This window comes from Castor canadensis, chromosome 4 (assembly GCF_047511655.1).
Source record: "Castor canadensis chromosome 4, mCasCan1.hap1v2, whole genome shotgun sequence".
NCBI classification, from domain to species: Eukaryota; Metazoa; Chordata; class Mammalia; order Rodentia; family Castoridae; genus Castor; species Castor canadensis.
In genome coordinates this window covers 75,760,987-75,782,541 of record NC_133389.1, presented here as the reverse complement: position 1 = coordinate 75,782,541, position 21,555 = coordinate 75,760,987, and the positions used below count along the sequence as shown (strand labels likewise).

The following is a 21,555-nucleotide window of genomic DNA, read 5'->3' as shown; positions in this document are numbered from 1 at the left end:
CCTGTGCCCCTACCGGCCCTCCTCCCACTTTCCAGACGGCACAGAGTGAGTGTTGGTGCCGGCTCTTACCACAGGATCCACAGCATGGAGCAAACAGCATTTGGAAGTCATGTTCACAGTACTTCCGGCCCTCAAACTGCAAATGGGACCACAGGCAGGAGACAAGCAAATCACACATCATTTCAGGAGCCTGTGTCAGCAGGGAACCTGAGGCAGGGGGTGGGGCACAGCAGGAAAGGAGGGCATTCCAGACCCAGGCTGGAGCAGGAGACTGGTCCACGTCATACGGTGGGCACAAAGTATAGGAGATGCAGAGGCCCCCAGGTCAGCTCTCTGAGGGCCCCTGCTGAACGCTAGGGATCTTGGTGCTATGGCCAGACTGAGAGTGGGGCAGGATGAGGTCAAGTTTGAATTTTATGCATCCTTTTGCCCAATTTCCTGCATCCTGTGTGAGCAGTCCAGCTCCCCCACAGAGGCCTTGAAGGACCCATGGAGGGGGGAGAAGGAAGGGAACACAGGAAGGGCCTTCTTGGGGGGATATCCGGGTGTGGCCAGCAGGAGCTGGTACGGAATCCACCAGGCAGCCGCTGTCTGGCAGTGAGGACCATGTGCTATCCCCAAGAGCGCCCAAAGTGTGGCCTGCCTCTGCCTTCCCCTTAACAAGTTTGCGGGGTTTTTGTTTTTTAATTTTGCTTTCCTGCTTTCCATAATGAGTGTCTTCTTAGACATCAGCTAGATGCAGCCCTACCCAGTGACCTAGAGAGGCAATAGAGATTTAAATTCATTCAGCCACAATATTGCCTGAGCACCTACTGTGTGCCAGGCTTTGTTCTGGGCACACAGCCCCCTCCCAGAACTCTGCCCAGCCTTCCCACTGCCTCAACAGTTGGCCAGCATTTCTCAGGGGGCATCCTCACCTCGTAGAAGAGCCCCTCAGGGAACGGCCGGAAGCACTGGGCGCACACGAAGCAGTGCTCATGGTACAGCTCCCCATTGCTATTGACGATGCGCTCGGCAGGGGCAAAGTGGGCCTGGCAGCGCTGGCACACAGCATTGGCCAAGGCGTCGGACATGTTGCTGGGCGGGGAGAAGGAGGGAGTTCAGCACTGAGCAGGGTCAGATAGCATGGACTGGGAGGGCTGCACCCATGGACACACCCCTTCTTAAAAGGTGCAAACTCATTATGGGATATGGAAAGTCATTCTCTCCATCCCCAACGGCAGCCTTGGCACCATGGGACTCAGTGGTACCAAGCCACCTAGCACCAGCTTGAGTAAGCAGCACAGCTGCCCATGCTCATCTGCACACCTGCTGTGCATGCAGACCTGGGGTGGAGGTACAATCCCTGGGGCCACCTGCAAGACCACAGCAGCCTATGTAGTCATGGATGGAGGCGGGGCAGAGCCTAGATTAGACCTCCATTCCAAAGCCTCCAGTCTTTGTGCCACGCCGGGCAGCCCCCAGTTCTTGTCCATACAGGCTTCCCTGTGGGAACATTCAGGGCCCTAGCTGAGGCTCCCATGCAGCCTGGGCCAGTCCCGTTCTCTTGGGCCCTCACTCCCAGCTGCAGACTGACCATAATGCAATTGTGGCAACAGGTTCAGGCCACTGAGGTAAGGGACACACCTGGGCACTCACCTGGACCATGGTAAGGCCCCTCAAAGACTGGTGCCATGGTGGTCAGTACTCCTGGCCCAGACTCCTTGGTGCTGGGCCATTTTGTGGGGTGTCGGGTCACCTCAGCTCCCTCTGCTCCTCCTATTGCCCCTTCTCGAGAGGATCAAGGTCCTAGGTATAGCACCCACGCTCAGGCTCCACGTTCTCACTGTCTTTAATCCTTAAGGCAACCTTACAGCCACTATCATTCTTACTGTCTTCCAGATGATGGGCCTAAGAGTCAGAGAGGTTAGGTAACTTGCTCAAGCTCACACAGAGGTGACAGATTTGACTCACATTGGCTGGAGCTCAGTGGTTCTTTCAACCACTGCCAGAATTCTATAACCACCCTACCATAAGACAAGAGGGCTGAGGACATGGCAGTGGCAGTGCACTTGCCCTGAGTTCAAACTCTAGTACTACACACACAAAGAAGGCAAGAGTAGGAATCTGTAGTTGGGGATGGAGGGTGCTGTCATCGATCCCAGACCACTGCCAGTCTCCAGGGTAAGTGGTGAGTCCTTTAGAGAGAGTGGACTCTGAGCTGAGCTACAGTTTCACTTTCAGTTCAGTTCAGTTATTCACTGTCAGTCATGGGCTGAAAATACTACATGGAAAATTCCAGACTGGAGGCATAGCTCAGTGCCATAGCACATGCTTGGCAGTTATGAAGCCATTTGTTCAATCCTGGAACTGAAAAAAAAATCCTGGGCTGGATATCACTCTTGGGGATATACCCAAAAGACTGTGACACAGGTTACTCCAGAGGCACCTGCACACCCATGTTTATTGCGGCACTATTCACAATTGCCAAGTTATGGAAACAGCCAAGATGCCCCACCACTGACGAATGGATCAAGAAAATGTGGTATCTATACACAATGGAATTTTATGCAGCCATGAAGAAGAACGAAATGTTATCATTTGCTGGTAAATGGATGGAATTGGAGAACATCATTCTGAGTGAGGTTAGCCTGGTCCAAAAGACCAAAAATTGTATGTTCTCCCTCATATGCGGACATTAGATCAAGGGCAAACACAACAATGGGATTGGACTTTGAGTACATGATAAAGTGAGAGCACACAAGAGAGATATCAGCTAGCATATTAGCTAGCATTTGTTGCCCTTAACGAAGAGAAACTAAAGCAGATACCTTAAAAGCAACTGAGGCCAATAGGAGAAGGAGACCAGGAACTAGAGAAAAGATTAGATCAAAAAGAATTAAGCTAGAAGGTAACACACATGCACAGGAAATCAATGTGAGTCAACTCCCTGTATAGCTATCCTTATCTCAACCAGCAAAAACCCTTGTTCCTTCCTATTATTGCTTATACTCTCTCTTCAACAAAATTAGAGATAAGGGCAAAATAGTTTCTGTCGGGTATCGAGGGGGTGGGGGAAAGAAGGAGGGGGCAGGGTGGGTGGTAAGGGAGGGGGTGGGGCAGGGAGGAGAAATGACCCAAGCATTGTATGCACATATGAATAATAAAATTAATAATTTTTTTTAAAAATCCTGGGCTGGGGGTAACATGTGCAAGACCCTGGGTTCCATCCCCAGCTCCACAGAAAAAATTCTATAAATAAATGCATCCTAAGTTTGAAATTGTGCACTGTGGAAAGTATCAGATTGAAATCTCACAGTACCCACCCCCTGCATTCCACCCTGGCATGACTGTCCCTTTGTCCAGCTTCTCCACGCTCTGCTATAAGTACATACAGTACTGGAGGAAACATGGTGTCATAAGAGTTTGGCACTATTTGTGGTTTCAGACACCTACTGGGGTTCCTGGAACGTATTCCCCTCCCATAGATAAGGGGACTACAACGAGCCAGACCCATACTTACTCCAGTCCCGGGACCCTGAGGCCCCCATAAGGGAAGACTGGTCAGACTTCTAAGTGTAATTAGGATATTCCCCCGAACATCACCAACTGCCTCCTCAGTTTTGCTAGAAGGGCAGCAAATAGGTTCTGTCTCAAGCATCACCTCCAATGGGGTGGCTTTCTGGAAGGCTGGGCCCAGGGGGAGTGATGTAACCTGGTCAGTTATATAGCAAGGCATGGCATAATGAGAGTGAGCCGCCTTCAGGATCTCTTTTTAGCCTGTTCTGCCTCCCAGAGACCAAATCCCATCTGTCACTCTTGGGCACACTCTTGTCAAAGATTTTTGTGAGGAGTGTGGTCTTGGAGGGCAAGCCTGAAAGGTGCCAGCTACAGGGAGGAGGGTCCTTGGGCAGGAAGAGTCTGTGTGGGACAGGGCTACCTCTGGCATGGGCATGGGCCACGGTGTTACAGCAGGTGTTGCCACCTGGAAACAGACTAGAGATTGGAATGGGGCTCCAGGTGCGATGCCCTGTCCTCTCTGCTTGGCAGAGGCAGAGCCAGAAGGCCATTCAGCAAAGCTTCATGTTGGCCTTGCACACGTCTCAGCCTCCCCTGAGCCAGCTCCTATTTAGACCAGAGGAACAAGGAAGCAGGCAGTGGTAGCAGGAGTCAGAAAGAGCCCAAGATGAAAGGGAGGCTCTGTGCCCAGGCCTCCCAGCTCCTGCTGAAGTCCAAGCAGGCCATTGAGGATGGGGAACTGACCATCCTGAGCTCCCTAGAGGGTGGTCTGGACTTCATTAGGACAGGCAAGTTTCCCTCCCCAGAGAACACTGTGAGCCATCTCTTCCGAGGCACACACCCAAGGTTACAGGGAGGATGCTCCAAATCATGATCATGATCTTATGGGTCTTGGAGAGGTCAAAAATCAACAGAAAGTTCTGTAACTGTGGGCCTGGAATTCTCCACTCCAAGGACCCAGAAAGGAAGCCAAATTAAGGATTCAAGTCTGGCCCCAGCCTTTATACTATACAATAACCTCAGACTTCTGCACCTTCACCAAGAGAACTCATATCCTAGCCTGTCTTCCTTTTGGCCTCCAAAGTTCCCTGCAGAACCTAGGCTCTGTCCAAAAGAGCAGAACCTCAAAAGCAGCTCTGTGAGAAGTTCTGTGGCTTTGTCCCCAAGCCACCCTACTCAGGATCAGAGAGCATTCCAGTCTCCTGGTGAAGACAGAAGTACAGACAGGCGCTTGGCCCATCAGAACAAAGGCCAGCTTCCTGGAGGGGAGGAGGACAGGCACCGCCAGACAGACAGAGGCTCCAGACTCGCCCACCCACTCCACTCCTGATAGCGGCTGGACCTGGAAGAGGACAGTGGCCTCTCTGGGTCTCATTTCCTCTTCAGTGCAGGGGAACACCAGAGTGTCAGCGCTCTGGAGGAGCCGATGTGAAGAACGAAGGGTGTGATGTTGGCCACGGGACCGGCCATGCAGGCGAGCATGCTGAGAAAGGGAGCTATGGTTTTCCAGCAATGCTGGGAGCCTTTTAGAGCCCCTGGTCACCAGCCCAGGGAAGGCCTGCAGGCTGCCTGTGCTCCCTGAGAGAGGACAGAGGGTCAGACACATGGACGTACCACGTCCTCCTTCACACATTCCACCCAAAAGCAGGGAACACAGTCCACCCAGCTATCCTCCCCGAAGACACAACCCAGTGACAACTTGACACACTGTTGAGGGCCAAAGCCCAGACAGAACTTGAGGTACTCAGCCTCTTGCTCCCTTTCCTCAGCCCTCCCCAGAACCTCCAAATGCTCTCCATCTGGACAGCCAACACAAGCTAAGTTGTTGTCTGATGCCTTTGAGCTTGACAGTGACCTGCAGGCCAGGGGGAGAGGGGAGTTCTCTCTGCCAGGTCTCTGTGAGGGGCAGTTGCCTCAGACAAGGATATGGAAGCACAGAGAGGGCAAGCAGCTGCTGAAGGTCACACAGGATTAGAGTCACAGTGCCCCCTGGCCCCTTAGCTCCCACGGCATCACAAAGGCATGGTCATATTCCAGATTCCATTTCTATTATCACCCAGACCCTCCTCCAACCCACCTCCTATGAGCCCAAGACTAAAAGCCTGGGAAGAGGCAGGGGCTGGCCACAAGAGGCCTGGTCACACAGGATTAAAATCAGCCCTATCGCCAGGCACAGCCTGGCACTGGTGCTCTCTGGCTCTGCTGCTGCAACAAAATACTCTCTAAACCTCAGCTCCCTCACCTGAAAAATGGGCCCATAACAGCTATCTCCAAGGACAGTAGGAGGGTTGAGTGAGGTAATTCCTGCAAGTACATTCCATGTTACATACAAACAGCTGCCAGCCTGCCTTCCCTTCTTCATCCAACGAGTGCTCTATGGGCACCCGCATGCTGTTTCAGGTGTGGGGAAAGGAAGGGTCGCTCTGCAGCGTGGAGCAACTTTAGTGGGAGCTTCCACAGCCAACATCTCTGCTCCTAGTTGCCTGACCCTGCTCTCTGCCCTCCCCCCTGGGGCCAGTCAGAGGTCAGCATCAGGGGTCACCTGGGTACACAGAGTAAACAGGAGTTTACACAAAGCCAGCCACATTCCCCACCACGGGGAGGCTGGAAAATTAATGCACTGCCTTGCACTGCTATACACGATGCATTCTCGCCACTGAAGGCATGTCAAGCTCATAGAAAAACGCCTGAAATGACAGCTTTTTCTGAAGCCCTGCCATACCTCTTTGCTCCAGAAGCATCATTTCTTTTTATAAAGTACACTTTAAACTGTCACACCGACAGAGAGCACTGACAAAAGACTTGAACCAGAAGTTCAAAGCAAAAGATGAGTGGCAAATAGATGTGTGTACACACTGCATGGCACCTCCCTGAAACCCCGAGTTTCATTACCAGGCCATGGCCTTGCACCTCGGCCATGTTGTATTAAATCCCTATGGTGACAACCACTCTCCAGCATGACCTCGGGGTCAGCAGTGCCCTGGCCACCCGCATCCTGGTACCATGGTTCAAATCATAGACGTCCAGAGGCTGACCAGTGAGAGCTCCATTCTAGCTGGACCCTGCTCAGATGAGTTACTCAAGTTTCCTGAGCCTCAGGTTCCCTATCTGAGCCACGGGATCACAGGTCCCATCCTGACCTGTGATAGGTCTGCAGGTGTGTGAGCCTAGCTGGCAGCAGGTGTTCCATAGATAGCCACTGTACAGTGGCAGTTCCCACTGCCCACTGCCCACTGACACCATCTGTCTACCTCTGTTTTCTTCTACACTTCCCCCTCTTTCTCCTCTACTTTCTGGAGGTGTCCAGTGACCCCACAACCACTGTCCCCATTGCTGTGTCTCTCAGCTTTTTATTGGACCTTTCTCCCACATGGCCCCACAGGCACTGCAAACTCAACATGTCCCTCCCTTGGTCTTTTTCCCCACTCAGGTTCTCCACTACCTTTCTCACCCCAGGTTAGCCTGCCCTCAGAGAACTCCTGAACCCTGATCCCGGCTTCCAAACCCAAAGGAGACTGCATGCACAGGCAGTTCTCCTGGGAATAAAGCAGCTGCAAGCTTTAGAGTCACTCCCACCTGGTTCAAATCACAGTTAGCCATTTTTTGGCTGTATGATGTCCTGGACCAGCTTCTTCCTCTATACAGTGACAGTAAAATCACCCCAGTCAGAAAGCAAAGATGGGGTGTCAGAGAACAAATGATCTCTCATCCCCAGGGACCCTACCCAAAAGAGCTGACCACAGAACCATCAAAACCAGCTCCATTAAGAGGCACCCGCCGCCCTGTTGCCAACACAGGCCTTGTCCCCGCACCCTAGGCAGCCAGGTCCAAGGCCGTCGGAAGGTCCAGGTCCAGGCGGAGTTTCCGAGCAAGGTCTGCAAGCAGCTTTCCGGCCATTGTCCCCCGCGACCCCGCCCAGCCCTGGCCACCTACCCGGACGCGATGGGCGTCTGGCTCGGCCGGTGCTGGCGCCGCCGGTACAACCCCGACGCGGCCAGCGCGCCCAGCCGGGCAGCCATGGCGGGGCCGCAGTCCAGTCGCGGCGGTGGTCGGGCGGTTTGGTGCACCGGGCGTCGTCAGACCCCCGGCCTCGGAGCAGTGACCGGGCGCGGCCACCTCCGCCAAGCACCGCGACGGGACCCGCGCGTGGCGCCTCCCCCGCGCTGGGCAGGAGCTCACGTTTCGCTCTGGATCTCCGAAGGGCAGCGGGGTCAACTCCAAATAGAAAAGATATTGTTCGTGCCTGCGGGGGCAGCTCGCTGACAGCTCAGGCTGGCTGGGCTGGGTCACCGCTGGGGAGGGGACTGGGCTGGGGAGGTCCCAAAGGCACTAAGGTGAGGTCCACCATGACAGGGCAGGGCGCCTTCTTTGCAAGAGAGAACGCTGAACCCATGGTCATGCCGAGGTGGGCAGTTTGAGCCTAGGCCAGTTTGGGAATCCTTGAAAGAAACTGATGAAGGAACCCACACCTGCCCACTTTCCACTTTGCTCCCTTCCCTGAGAGTGTGCCGCCAGGAATGTCATGTAGGACACCCAGACCAGGGCAGTTCAAAGAGCCAAGCACCCAAAGCAGGTCCAACTATCAAAACTTAGAAGAGAACATCTCCAGCTGGCAAGACAGAAGCACAGGATTTTTACCTGCAAGTTACCAGGGCTATCTGTCCTCCAAATGCGAGCACCCAAGTCCGCGTGGGAGCTGTGGCCACTGCTGGCCAAGCAGTCACTGTGGTCCTCAATAAAATAAAGATCTAGGGTGCTCATAGGAACTTTCAGTCCTGGTTCCATCTTCCTGAAAACCTTTCCAGCAGGTCAGAAAGCACAATACCATTTTCCTTCATCGTCACAAAGAAAGAGACAGTGGCCATCGCTCCAGACAGTTGATGGTCCCAAACTGGGAAGACAGAAATGCCAGGTCCACACAGCAAGGGAGCACACCTCCCCCAGCCAATCCAAAGATGGGGAAGTGTTCATTAACCACTCTGGGTTCAGCCTCAAAATGCGGTCAGCTGACCACAGTGTAATTTGTAAATGCAGCCCAATTTCAAAGTGACCCAACACTGATCAATTCAACAAATATTTTTTAAGGTGACTGAGATCCAAAGGATGAAGGTTTGAGGCCAGCTCAGGCAAATAGTTTGTGAGACTCCCATCTCCAAAATAAGCAGAGCAAAAGTGAACTGAAGGTGTGACTCAAGTGGTAGAGCACCTACTTTGCAAGCATAAAGCCTGGGTTCTAACCCCAGTCCCACCAAAAAGAAAAAAAAAAAAAGCAAGCTCTGAAAGAACACTGTGTTTGGCAGCTTCAAGTCATTGCCCCAGGACTTGGGCCCTTCATGCCTCATCTGGCTCAGCCCCTCCCATGTGGAAATCCTGAACGGCTAGAACCCAGAACTCTGAGATAAGCCACCATTTTATTTAAAGAGGGAACATTTGTTCCCTGGCACCAGGGCCACCATAAACCTGGAAGGAGGCTGCTATAGTTTGGATCTGGAATGTCCTAAAGGCCAGGTGTTAATGCTTGGTCCCCAGCCCATGCTGCTGTTGGGAGGTGGTGGACTCTTGGTGGGGGGTAGGGGGAGGTTTTCAGGTCACTGAGAGCATGTCCTCTTAGGAGACAGTGCAAGCTCAGCCCCTTGCTCTGGCTTGGGGGCCTTGATGTAGATGGTTTGTTTTGCATGCACTGCTGCAATGTTGTGTCACCACAGACCAAAGCGACAGAATCAAACAATCATGGACTGAGAGAACCTCTGAAATCAATGGGCAAAATAAGCCTTTTCTCTTGATAATTTGATTATCTCAGGTGTTTGTTATGGTGACGGAGAACTGACACAGAAGCTTTAGTCACAAGCGTTTTGTACAACGTAATGAGTAGATGAAGTTGGAGGGCAAGATTACCAATGAGCGCTAATCAATGAGCGTTTACTGTAAAGGCGACACCAGAGGCTAGAAACTGAGAAAGTGGAGAGGAAGGGGCTGGGTCCCAGTATCCCAAGTTTGACTGAACCCAAATTCCCAGTCTCTGCACAGCGCTGAAGGCCAGTTAATGACCTGTTCTGCAGCTACTCCTGCTTCAGGGATGGTGTGGGGGCCATGCTGAACTCCCCAAGCAACACTCTTAGCTGGAGAGGAGACCGTTGAGAAAATGTAAGATTGACATCAGCAAAAATGACAGAGCAAGGACCTCTGGAAATTTATCCCTCCGTAAAAGCAGAAAAAATAAAATAAAAACATTGCAAACCTGGTTAGAATCTACTTTCTTTTTTCTTTTGGCAAATTAACCGAAGACTTACAGTAACCCTTGGAGCATTCGGTGAAGAAAAACAGATGAGCCTTTTTAAGAGTAAGTGAGCTGTGTAGTGTCATAATTTATCTTAGTCCCTGGTCTCTGCTCCCTAACTCCATGGCTGCCTTGAAAAATAACAGCCTGCATGCCATTTAAGAAGGAGCAGAACGGAGCACTAACAGCTCACAATTACATGCCAACAAATTAAATAAGCCCTATAAAAAGGACAAATTACTAGAATGACACAAACTACCAAAAACTGACACTCAAGAAGAAATCAAAAATCTGAATAGCCTTGTAACAAGTAAAGAAATTGAGTTATTAATCAAAAACCTTCCCACAGAGAAAAGACCAGGATCAGGTGACTCCAGTATCTAAGCACTACTGCTCCAAAGTATCTGATGGATCTTCTGCATTTTTATCTTTAAAAACTTCCCCTTGACTCAACCTGTTTGGCTCACAAACATTGCTGAGGCACACATTCCCATACAACACTCTGCCAGTCCCAAATAAATATCATTATTCTTTGGAGAATCTCTTTTTTTTTTTAGCTTTATACAAATATATAAAGAACTCTTATAATTCAACCAGAAAAAGGTCACTCAATTTAAACATGAGCCAAGGATTTGAACAGACATTTCCTGAAAGAAAATATACAAGTGGTCAGTAAGAGCATGACAAGGGAAATGAAAATCAAAACCGTCACGTAACACCATTTCACACGGACTAAACCAGACAGTAAGTCTGGTTAATAATGATGCTGAGAAACTGGAACCCTCATATGTTCCTGGTATAGAATTGTATAAATATAGATGCAAAATTGGACAGTTACTTAAAAAACAGCTTGACATTTCTCAACAAAAATCAAACATAGAGTTACCATACGCCCCAAAAAGTTTAGTCCTAAGTATATTTTTAAGAAATGAGAAAATTTTAGAAAAAAGAAAGAAAATGAGAAAATATGTTTGTACAAAAAAAACTCGTATAAAGACATCCTTACATAACAAACAAAAAGCAGAAATGACTTGAATGTCCACCATAAACAAATGGATAAACCAAATATGATCTATCCATACGATGGAATATTACTTAGTGAAAAAAAGGTGTGAAGTACTGAGTCACACGACATGGTTGGACCTTGAAAATGTTATGCTAATTAAAGAAACCAAGTGAAAAAGGCTACGTATTGCACAACTCCATTTATATGAAATGTCCAGAGCAGGCAAATCTGTAGACAGAAAGCATCTCAGTGGTTGCAGAGGCTGAGGGGAAATGGGGATTGATTGTCAGTGGGTTCAGGGTTTCTTTTGGGAATGATAAAAACGTTTTGGAATGAGTGGTGATGGTTGCACAACCTTGTGAATATACTAAAAACCACTGAACCATATACTTTTAAAAGGGGAATTTTACGATATGTGTGAATTGTATCTCAATTTTAAAAAACCACATACATAGTAAAGGATACAACTGTGAGCCTATATGACAAGGGACAAGGCCATGGTGGGGCCAGAAAGCTGTGAGGTGGAGCTGCCTCCATTTGGCCTTAGGTGAGTGCCGTCCCAGGACAGTCTGGAGCCACCAAATATAGCCTCTCCTCCCCCTGACTCCTCATGGGGAGGCTGAGGGCAATTCTTGGAGGTCCCTTTGTATATGTCCAGTGAATAATATACTCCAGTCCTGTAAGAAATTTGATTTTGTTGTTGCTTTTTTGTGTGTGTGTGTGTGTGGTATTGAGGTTTGAACTCAGGGCTTCATGATTGCCAGGCGAGAGCACTCTACCACTTGAGCCACTCCACCAGCAGGAAATTTGATTTTGATTTCTTAGTTTAAAACTCACACATCAGAATGGGTGCGTTTTTGGCTTTATATACCATGCCCTCAGTCATCCCGTCCTAGTCCTCGTGAGATATTCACCGCAGTAAATCATCACAAGAAATTTAAAAGACATGCTGCTACACTTTGAATGTGCTCCTCAAAGATTTTTGTGTTGGAAACTTAATCCCCGAATTCATACGTTGATGAATTGATGATGGGCCTTTGGGAAGTAATAGGATTAGATGAAGTTTTGTGGGTGGAGCCTCCATCCTGGCATTAGTGGCTTTATAAGAAGAGAAAGAGAGGTGGGGACTTGGCTCAAGTAGTAGAGTGTTTGCCCAGCAAGCACAAGGTCCTGCTAACCCTAACCACTTCTGAAAAAAGGAGGGGGCCAGGAGGGGGAGAGGGAGGAGGGACCCAAGCACACTTGCTCTGTCTTGCCATGTCATGATGCAGCAAGAAGGCCCTCACCAGATGACAGCATCATGCTTTTGGACCTCCCAGCCTCTAGAACCAGGAACCAAATAAACCCCTACTCTTTAAAAATTACCTGGTTCCAGGTATAAGATATGGGAGCAGGGAGAAGAAATGTCACTAGAGAGGGAAGACAACCTAAGCCCATCTTATACTGGCTCACAGTGCTAATTGTTAAATTTTCAGGAATTTTTCAAACTGTTGGTAACTTGAACTAAGCCATGGTGGGGGTATTTACACCACAGGACTGGCCCATCCCCCACTGTACAGTAATGGCTGGGGAGAAGAGCAAGTCAATGCCAAAAGGAAAAGAAAAGGAAAGGAGGTGAGGTGTCCACCTGGCCCTGTTTTGGGTTCCTGGCTCATCTGTGCTACATACATCTTCACAAACCACGTTACTGTCACTCACTAAGCATCTGTCACAGCCCTATGTGCTGTCCTGAGGGCTCTGGCTACAGCCCTGGCTAGCTATGGCTGACTCCTTCTACCAAAGGGGCCCTTGGACACACTCCTGGCCCAGTGGAGGAGGGGCAGAGGATCTAGCATCCCATGCTGTTCTGCATGAAGCCTGGATCTCAGTGCACTATCAGGCACAAGGTGGCCTCCATGTGTGACATGGTGAGAGAGACCCTACTCTACAGAAAGCCAAGCAACCGATCTCATACTGCTGTGGGTGCCATGCCCAGGCTCCATTTTGAGGAGTCAGAGATAGCTAAGTCCCTGGGGCAGGTGGCTCTTCCACCTCTACCTTACAGAACAGTGATGATGCTAAATGTCCCCTCAGCTAAGAAGTCAGAGAGCCTGAGTTTTAAGTTCAAAGTCACTGTGCTGGCCTCAGCGCCTCTCTTCCTATGCATGGCCTTCCCTCAGCAGCCATACCACGCTGTAGGCCTCATTGGCCCTTCTTCCCCTAGCCCAGCCCTCTCCTGGGCACCACCCCTCATGTCCCACTGCCTCTGTTGCCCATCTTAAATGTGCCCAGCTCTTCAGATGCCTCATGCCCACACCTACCACACCCTTTCCTCCTACACTGCTGCCACAAAGAGCTTCCTTCAGCATTCCACCCACAGCTGCCCACCCCACAACCAGCTTACCTGACACCTCTGTCAAGTCCTATCCTAGAGCCCCTGACTCTGCCTCCCCAGCTCCATCCCTGCCACCACACAGGAGGGGCCTCCTGACCATCTTCCCCATCTCCTCCACACAGCACCCACAGATGCATTTGCAAAGGGCAGTTCCCCAAATGCCACTCCAGGTCACTTCAGTGACTCCCCAGTGTCCCCATTCTGCTCTTGCCTGCCACAGTCCTGGGGAGAGGGACATGGAGAGCCCTAGAGGTAAGTAAGGAGAAGTATTTCCAAGAGCAGCCTGGCTCTAAGCAGCATGAGGGGTAGGCACAGGGGCACCAGGATCCTGGTGTGAGGAAGTGCCCAGGAGTCATACAAGGCAGTAGATATGGAGGAGCACCATGGCAGGAAAACAGTGCAAATGGACCTCCACAGCCCCTAGGACAGGAAAAGTCTTGCACACTCCAAAGACTGGATCCAACGTCTGTTTCTAGTGGGTTCACCTGGCTGGTTATCTGTGTACGGAGGAGAGGGAAGCCAGGGCTGGCTTCTTACCCGGCCTTGAGGCTGGGGGACTAGAGGCAGATTTCAAAGCAGGATGGATACCTAGGTTCAGGACTGCCCACAGCTGCATAAAACTGACGAGCAGGGAAATCCTAGAAGAAAAACACGGAAGAAACCACCAAAATGTCCATAAAGGGAACCTCTGAGGAGTGGAACTGTGAGTTTTCTTTTCTTCTTTTTATGCTTTTGAGTTTCGGGGTTTTCATTACTTTGATCAGGAAAGGTATTGGTGGTCCCTGTGTAACTCGATGACCAGCATTTCTTCTGGACCCCTGCAGCAGAAGGGCAGGCTGACCCCTGCTCCCACCACCCCCTTCCTTCCCAGCTTCTCTCTCTGGCTGTCAGTGGCTGATCCAATCACCTCCTTTTCCATGAGGGCCGAGGGTCTCTGCACCCGCTCTCACTCCCTGCTGAAGCTGTATCAGGTGGCTCTGCCTTAGTTAGGACCCTTCCTGCACCAGTAGTGACTTCTCCTGCACCCCAGCTCCACCTCAAACAGCTATGTGGCTGTTTTGCTCCTTTTCTTTCCTCAAAAACTGAGGGTGGAGACCAGGCAGCTGGCAGGGATCCCTGCAGGGAATGGGAGGGCAGGGCCACACAAACACACAGAAGTGGCCACAGTCTGGAAGACAGCCACCCCCTTTCAGGATGGGTCCCTCCAACTCGCAGCACAAAGGGGCCTGACCCAAAGTATCCATGTTTCCAAGCTGGGGGAGCATCCTGGGGGCTGTGCTGAGACTCCTGGTCACAGCCTCAGTGGTGATGAGAGACAGGAGGGAAGGGCTTAGGGCTCCCGTCCTCCACCCAGGAGCCCCAACTCCAGGCCTGGTGAAGAAGAACAGCTCTTGCCAGGGCTTGACTAGAAGGGGACCCTGGGCCTCAGAGGTCAGCCTCTCCCTCCCAGCTCTGAGTCATGGACTTGTTTCAGAAAGGACTGAAGAGGCTAACACTGGCTAGACACGGGTGCACATGTGACCAGCCTCCTGGGTTACTCAGCTCTGTAACCTCCCTTTCCTCATCTGTGAAATGGCAACAAGCGGCCTGGGAGCTGAGGCCAAGCCAGGCTGAGGGGAGTTCCCCTCCCCAACCCAGAGGGGTGCGGCTGGGGTTCCCACACAGTTCTAGCCAAGTCCACGCATCACACACACTAAATTTACCATCTTTAACATTTTTCCCACCCCGGTCACAGAGGAGGAAATGGAAGACTCCGGGGTGACTGATCACCCAGGATCACACAGAGGGGGTCAGGGAAGTTGGTAGAGGCAGGCATCCAGATCTTAATGCTTTGCCTTCAAAAAGTTCAGTTGACGTGTGACCTTGGGCAAGTGGCCCGGCCTCGCGTTATCCCAGCTTTCGGTTGTTGAGGGGAGACCTGTGCGTCTTGCAGGGTCAGCGGGTGGGGTGGTGGAGCTCCACCTGTCGCAGGGAGCGGGACCCCCTCCGGGTCCCGGAGCGCCGGGTCCCGGAGGCAGGGCGGCCAGGGCGGGGGTCCGGCGTGCGGAGGGCGGGGGGGGGGCGGGTAGCTGGGCGCCGCGACCTTGACCTTGGCGTGGCGGTGGCCTTGGTGCCCGCCCTCCACCCAGACAGCGAATTGGGCGCTCTTACCTTCCCGTCATGGTGGCGGCGCACGCTAAGCCCGGGGCTTGGGACTTGTTCTGTCACCGCGAGTCCCGAGCACGGAGGAGGGAGACGCCCAAAAAAGGCAAAAGAGCGGCTCCGCCCGCCCGCCGCGAGGTGGGGTTGAGGGGCGAGCGGGGAGCGGGGGCCCCCGGGGTGCGCGCAGGGTGGGGTGCAGCGGTGAGAGCTGGGGGCTGCGGGGGTGGTCACCGCTACCCGTTTAGCACCAGCTCTTGGGGACACTGGAGAGCGCCAGTGGCCGGGCGCGGGTCACGTCTTCGCCACCCGGGCTCCGTTCGCCACCTCCCGGATTCCAGGCATAGTTTGCCTTTTAAAGCGAGTGAAGTTATAATAAACACGAACGAGCCACCCGCCACCCCCACTCAGCCCAGCCCAGCCCCGCCGGGACGGCCCGCTATCCACCCTCCTGGTCACCGGGACGCTAACGAACGCGGGATGGCGTCGTACGAGGGCAACAATGAGACCCCCTGCCCAGAGTTCCCATTGCGGCCCCAGGCGGTACAGAGGAGTCGCCTGCCAGTCTGGGAGACATTTCTGGACACCGACTGCCTCCCTGCGCTCTAGGGACCCCAGTCCACCAATCACAGTCCCAGGGAGGTCGAGGTCCAGGGACGTTCTTCTTCCGTGGGACACCTAGCTTTGCATATGTAAATACTCTCCAGGGAAAATACCCATCCCTCTAACTAAGCAAAAGGTATTTTATAAATGACAAAACCAAATGGAGAACCAGGGACTCCTTTCTATAATGAAACACTATTGACAAATGACCATAGAGGCCTTAAAATAATTTAGTGATGTAAAATCATTTGGGGAATCATTCTGAGAAAATTAATAAATCAAATGCCCTTCCCCTATCCAAAGGCAGGTATCTCTATTAGGGAAGAAGAGCATAGCTCACGGCTGGAAGCAGCCAGGGATCACTGAGCACCCTGATAGGAATTCATGTCATCGCTAGTCTTGGCAGCCAACAATGACTATCTAGAAATGGCAGAGCAAGCAGCAGCCCACAAATGGACTGTCAGAGGGACCCAGTCCTGGCCCTGATAGAAGCATGCAGCTCTGTCTGCAGAAACAGGCTGGGGAATGGAACTGACACCTGTTACTGTATCTTGAAATGTGTGCAGTTTGCTGTTGTGGCATCTTTTTGCAAATGCCTTGGCCAATTCTGCTGAACTGTAATTTAATGGTGGATTAAGCATAAAGAATGGGAGATTTTTCCATTTACCCACCTGTGTAGGGAGAAACGCTTTCCACAACCGGCAGACTGTAATGGGGACCAAAGAGGAGGAAAGCTTCCCTTTGCATGACTACAGGGCACACATGTTGGCCTGTGGCTAAACCAGGACCCTCAGCTCATTACCCATCCACCCAGGTTCAGGGGCAAACTCAGAACTGGGTGGCAGCTGAAGGCATTGCTCAACCCACTGGAGAGGTGAAGGTTGCCAAGAGGCACAGACCAGCATCTACAGTGCACCCAGAGGCTGGATTTGCAGGAAGAAGCTCACTGATCCTGCTGCTCACCAGCGTATGGACCAGCCTCTCAGGAAGTCAGAAAGAAGGCAGCATGTCAAAACACAGGGAGGAGGGATCATGGAAAATGAGGGAGAGGGGCCAGAGGTCAGCTTGGATTCCACCCTTAGTAGTGCGGTTGAGGTCTAAGCAGATGGGCATGTGCTCCACCTATATCAAATTCCAGAACAGAAAAACTCATCTATGGTGGGTAAACATCAGAAAGGTGGCTGCTGCTTGGTGGGGCATGGGGACAGGAATTAACTGGGAAGGGGCATTCAAGAAATTTCCTGGTAATGTTTCATATCTTAATTGGAGTGTGGATCTCTCAGGTGTTTGTCAGAATTCATAGAGTAGATAATTAAGATTTGTTCATTTCATTGGATGTGAATTTTGCCTAAAAAAGAAAGAAAATCGAACCCAGGTGAGGTAACTCATATCTGTAATACCAGCTATTTGGGGAAGTGGGGATTGGGGGCCAGTCTAGGCAAAAAGTTAGCAACAGCCCATCTCAACCAAAAAGCTAGACATGGTTGCAATCTCAGCCTTGGTCCAGGCTGCCCTGAAGAGAGGGAAGAAGGAAGGGAGGAAGGGAGGGAGGGAAAGGAGGGAGGAAAGAAGACTGAACTCTGGTCCGTGGCTTTAGTGCTGAAGAATTCATGTGGCATGGTGCTGATGTATGGAGCTTACTTTGAAACGTGTGCTAGCAGTCGAGATGGGTAAGTGGGTGGTGCAGGGACAGGCAGATGTATGGAGGGGGAAGGGGTCCACTACAGTATTAATGGGAGAAGCTAGGCAGTGGACATCTGAGTATTCTGATAAGTGCTTGCTATTTTTCCTAGCAAAATGTCAGTAGGAAAGTCTTCCCATTGACTGTAATAAGGACAGAGCAGACCCAGGGACAGCCTGATAAGGACTGTTGTACACATCAGGGGGAACTAGGTGGTGTCTTGAGACAGGCAGCAGAAATGATGATGAGAAAGGATCGGATGCAGGGCGTATTTTGCAATTGACAGGATTTGCTGAGGATGTGTTCGTGGGCATGGTGTGAGAATGGTGGGCCTGGCGGCTATGGGAGTGGAGATGACAGGCAGGTGTCCTTGCTTTCCTGGATGGTGATGGGGGTTACAGTGGGGCGGGGGGGTGAAGGGTGAAGTTGTGGTTAGGCTGTTACAGTAGAGTGGCCTCTGCACATCCCAGGGAAGACTGCAGGCAACAGGAGTCAGGGAGGGGAGTGTGTGAACCTGGGGCTCAGACAAGAGGCCTGGTGTCTGACATAGATGTGGAAAATTTGATGTGGATGATATTTAAACCCTCCCCAAGGCTGTTGATGTCAGCCGAGACCCCCTCCAAGAGTTCTGACCAGGGGCCCAGGGGAGCAAAAGAGGGTTGAGCAGGGCAGCCGGGTGGAGTGAGTGGTAAGGAGGAAAGCCAGGGAGTGTGAGGTGCCACAGAGAAAGAGCTGTGTGGGGTGTTGGCACTGCAGAAGGACAGGGAGGGATTGGTTTGGTGTCAAGATCAAGCACACTAGAGTGACACCCAGTCATCAGAAGAGGTGCAGACAGGCCCCATACTACTCCAGGCTCAGAAGCAGTCTCACAGTGGCCTATGCTCCCTGGAGTGGTCACAGCCACCCTGAGGGGAACGGAGGCAGGGAGCATTGTAACTGCTCTGAAGACAGGCAGAGAAATGGCAACCAGCAGGGAAGGACAGGGAGGATGCAGCATCCAAGCTGTGGCCTGTTAAGATAGAGACAGTGAGAGACACTCAGAGAGAGGGGCTTGGGGTACACGCTTAGTACTGTGACTCGGGAGCAAAGGCCTCTAAGATGCCTGAGGTTGAGTAGTGACAAGAAAGTTATCCTAAAAGTTCGCTGCCTCTGGGGCTCAAGACAGGTGAGTAAGCTCCCCTGGGAAGACAGGACAGACAGATGTTCTACTTACCCCGCAGCATCCCTCCATCCCTTCCTCCAGCCAAGGGATACCCAGGGCTCCTGTGGGCTGGGCTTGTGTTGCCCAATCAGCAACATGAGTGTGAAGAGATCCCAAGGTCTCAACGTGCCTCAAGTGGCCTCCTCCACATGTCACCCAGAGCAGACCCTGCCCCATGTGACATGGGGATGGAGAAGGTCTTGTAGCCCTTCCAAGATCTCAGGCTCTCCCACCATGGCCAGATTCCATGGTAGAAGCCAGGCACCTTCCCAGTGGGCAGGAAGGTGCCTAACCTATTTAAAGATGGCCCCATGAAGCTGTTCTACCCACGTTGTCTCCCTGAATCTGGTTTAGGCAGGTCCCTGTCAGATCATCTAGACATGTCAAACACTGAGCCCTGGTGGAATAGTCAACCAGCTGTTCCAGGGCAAAAGGTCATTCAGGAAGTAGCTGTGAGAACCCTAGGGAAGAGCAGGGAAGCACCTGGGCCTTCCCTGCTACAGCCTCTCCTGGCCAAGCTCCCTGGGCTGGAAGACAATCTAGTACCTCGTGAAAGATACACTTTGTGTGTGTGTGTGTGTGTGTGTGGTACTGGAGTTTGAACTCAGAGCCTTGTGCTTAACAGGCAGGCACCCTACCACTTGAGCCATGCCTCCAGCTCTGCCTGGTGAAAACCAAATGTTTCTCTTTAAAACTGTGAGCCTTCCATCAGAACCAGTGTGAGACACACCACCCCACCAGCATGGGATGACCTTATTTCTCTCTGGACCACCAACATCTCAGAGAGAAGCTGCTGGAATGGCAGCCCACTAATGCTGCTGTCAGCAACAAGAGCCCCAGGGGTTCTTTTCTGCATAAGATAAATCCAGAATCCTTCTTGAGACTGTGATCTATTCAGGGCTGCACAACTTCACAGAGACCTTGGCTCTGGACTCTGAAGAAGAAAACACCATGTCACCCTTACCTCAGTTCTGGGACAGATGTGATTCAACCAACGAGTTTGAAATGAGAACAGCTGAAAATGGCCTCCATCAGATATTCAGGAGTAGCATGTTTTTGCATCTCAGACCGTCCTGACGCTGGTCACCCAACAAAGAGCCACTTGGGGACTTGGGGAGTAGCTTAGTGTTAGAGTTTTAGAGTTCGTGCCTACCATGAACAAGGCCCTGGGTTTGAACTCCAGCACCACAAAAAAAAAAAAAAAAGAAGAAAGGGAGAGAGGACGGAGGGAGGAAAAAGATGTGTGCTCAGTGGCACACATCTGTCACCAAAGCATAAATAGCCCAGCCAGGCACAATGAGAGACCCTAACCTCAAAATAACTAAAGCAAAAGAGTTGGGGGCCCTTTTGAGGAAGAGAGCTGGGGGTATGGTACAAGTAGAGCACCTGCCTAGCAAGCACAGGACCTGAATTCAAACTCCAGCACAGCCAAAAAGAAAAATTAAATAAAAACTAAAACAAAAGGACTGGGGCATGGCTCAAGTGGTTGAGAGCTGGCCTAGCATGCAAGAGGCCCTGGCTTATAACCTAGTTCCAAAGAAAGAAAGAAAGGAAGGAAGGAAGGAAGGAAGGAAGGGAAGAAAGAAAGATGAGACAGAGGGAAGGAGGGAGGAAAGAAAGAAAGAGATTATCTCATTCCTAAACCAAGGTGCATCTTACTTCTTTCACATTAGGACAAGCAATCAACCAACCTCCCCATCAGAGCTTTCCCACCGCCCCTCCCCCCTCCTCCTGAGTAAATATCAGCCATCTTCCCTACCATCCCCCAACCCTAGCCCATCCAGATGTGGCCCCCCAGAGGAGGTCCAGCATGCATTCAAGGAGAGCAGGTGATCTGAGGAGGGTGCTGAGATGCCGGGAGGGCAGGCATCTCAGAGCTGTTCCCTTCCCCACATGGCAACATTAAGCATGACCACTCAGAGGGTGTAAGGGAAGGGACTGGGGCAGGGGAGCAGAGATGGCCCAGCCCCATGCACGCCACCACTTCTCTACCTCAGAGGCCAAGACGCTGCTCCGCCTCCTTGGGCTGCTTCCTTCCCTGAGTGCTGCCAGTTACTTCTCTGAAGAAACAGCAGCCGCCCAGCCTGCTTGGCACGGCCAGAGGACTGGTGAATAGCAGGAGTGTCCAGCCACCACGGGGCACCCAGACACTCCAACCTCAACTCTCCCGGGGCAGGAAGCTTGGCCTGAAAAGTCCAGAGCTGGAGGGCGTGACTAGAGCACCTTGGGGTCAGGCAAGGACAGAGGAAGGCTAGGAAGGAAAGGCAGCCTCCCATGGGATCCAAGCCACAGAACAAAAGGAGCAATCGCTGCCCTCTGAATTCAGAGGAGCCAGCAAAGGGACAGCTGCTACAATGAACGTTTCCTGAAGCCCTGAGCTCATGAACTCCTGGAAAGCCCGATGTGCACAGGTGGGACATGTGCCCTACGGCGCCCAGGGAAAAGAAACCCTACAACAACCTTACTTGAGTAACCCAAAGTGCCCTCCTGCTTTTCCTGGAAGGGAAAATCCTTAGGGTTACTGACATATATTTTAAGTGAATTCTTTTATAGTCTTCTGCTATAAAACTTTTGCTGTCTTGGAAAATACCCAAAGGTAGAACGAGAAAAATCACCTCACGCTTGGCCAGCAGAAGCTGGCTGGCAGCACTTTAGTTCCAGTCCTCTCTGAACACCATCCTTTATAGAGCTGATCATTTTGTGTTTGCAACTTCACATCTGCTCTTCTTGGCAAAAGCAGTGGTTTGCCACCCTCTCGGTGCCTGTCAGGGCTGTC

General features: G+C 51.5%; 1 protein-coding gene across 7 annotated transcripts in view; it reads right to left on the bottom strand.

Annotated features, from left to right (window-relative positions):
- Positions 1–20,933, bottom strand: part of Lims2 (LIM zinc finger domain containing 2) — a 34,146-nt gene extending 13,213 nt beyond the window's left edge. Inside the window, exons 1-3 of one of the 7 annotated variants that reach the window (XM_020168356.2) lie at positions 20,772–20,933; positions 918–1,077; positions 70–136 (exon numbers count right to left, since the gene is read on the bottom strand). In XM_020168356.2, coding sequence (XP_020023945.2) covers positions 70–136; positions 918–1,073 — 223 coding nt within the window. In that variant the 5' untranslated portion in view covers positions 1,074–1,077; positions 20,772–20,933. The other 6 variants (XM_020168355.2, XM_074070461.1, XM_020168358.2 and 3 more) reach the window with 6 other exon arrangements.
- Positions 20,934–21,555: the final 622 nt, after the last annotated feature.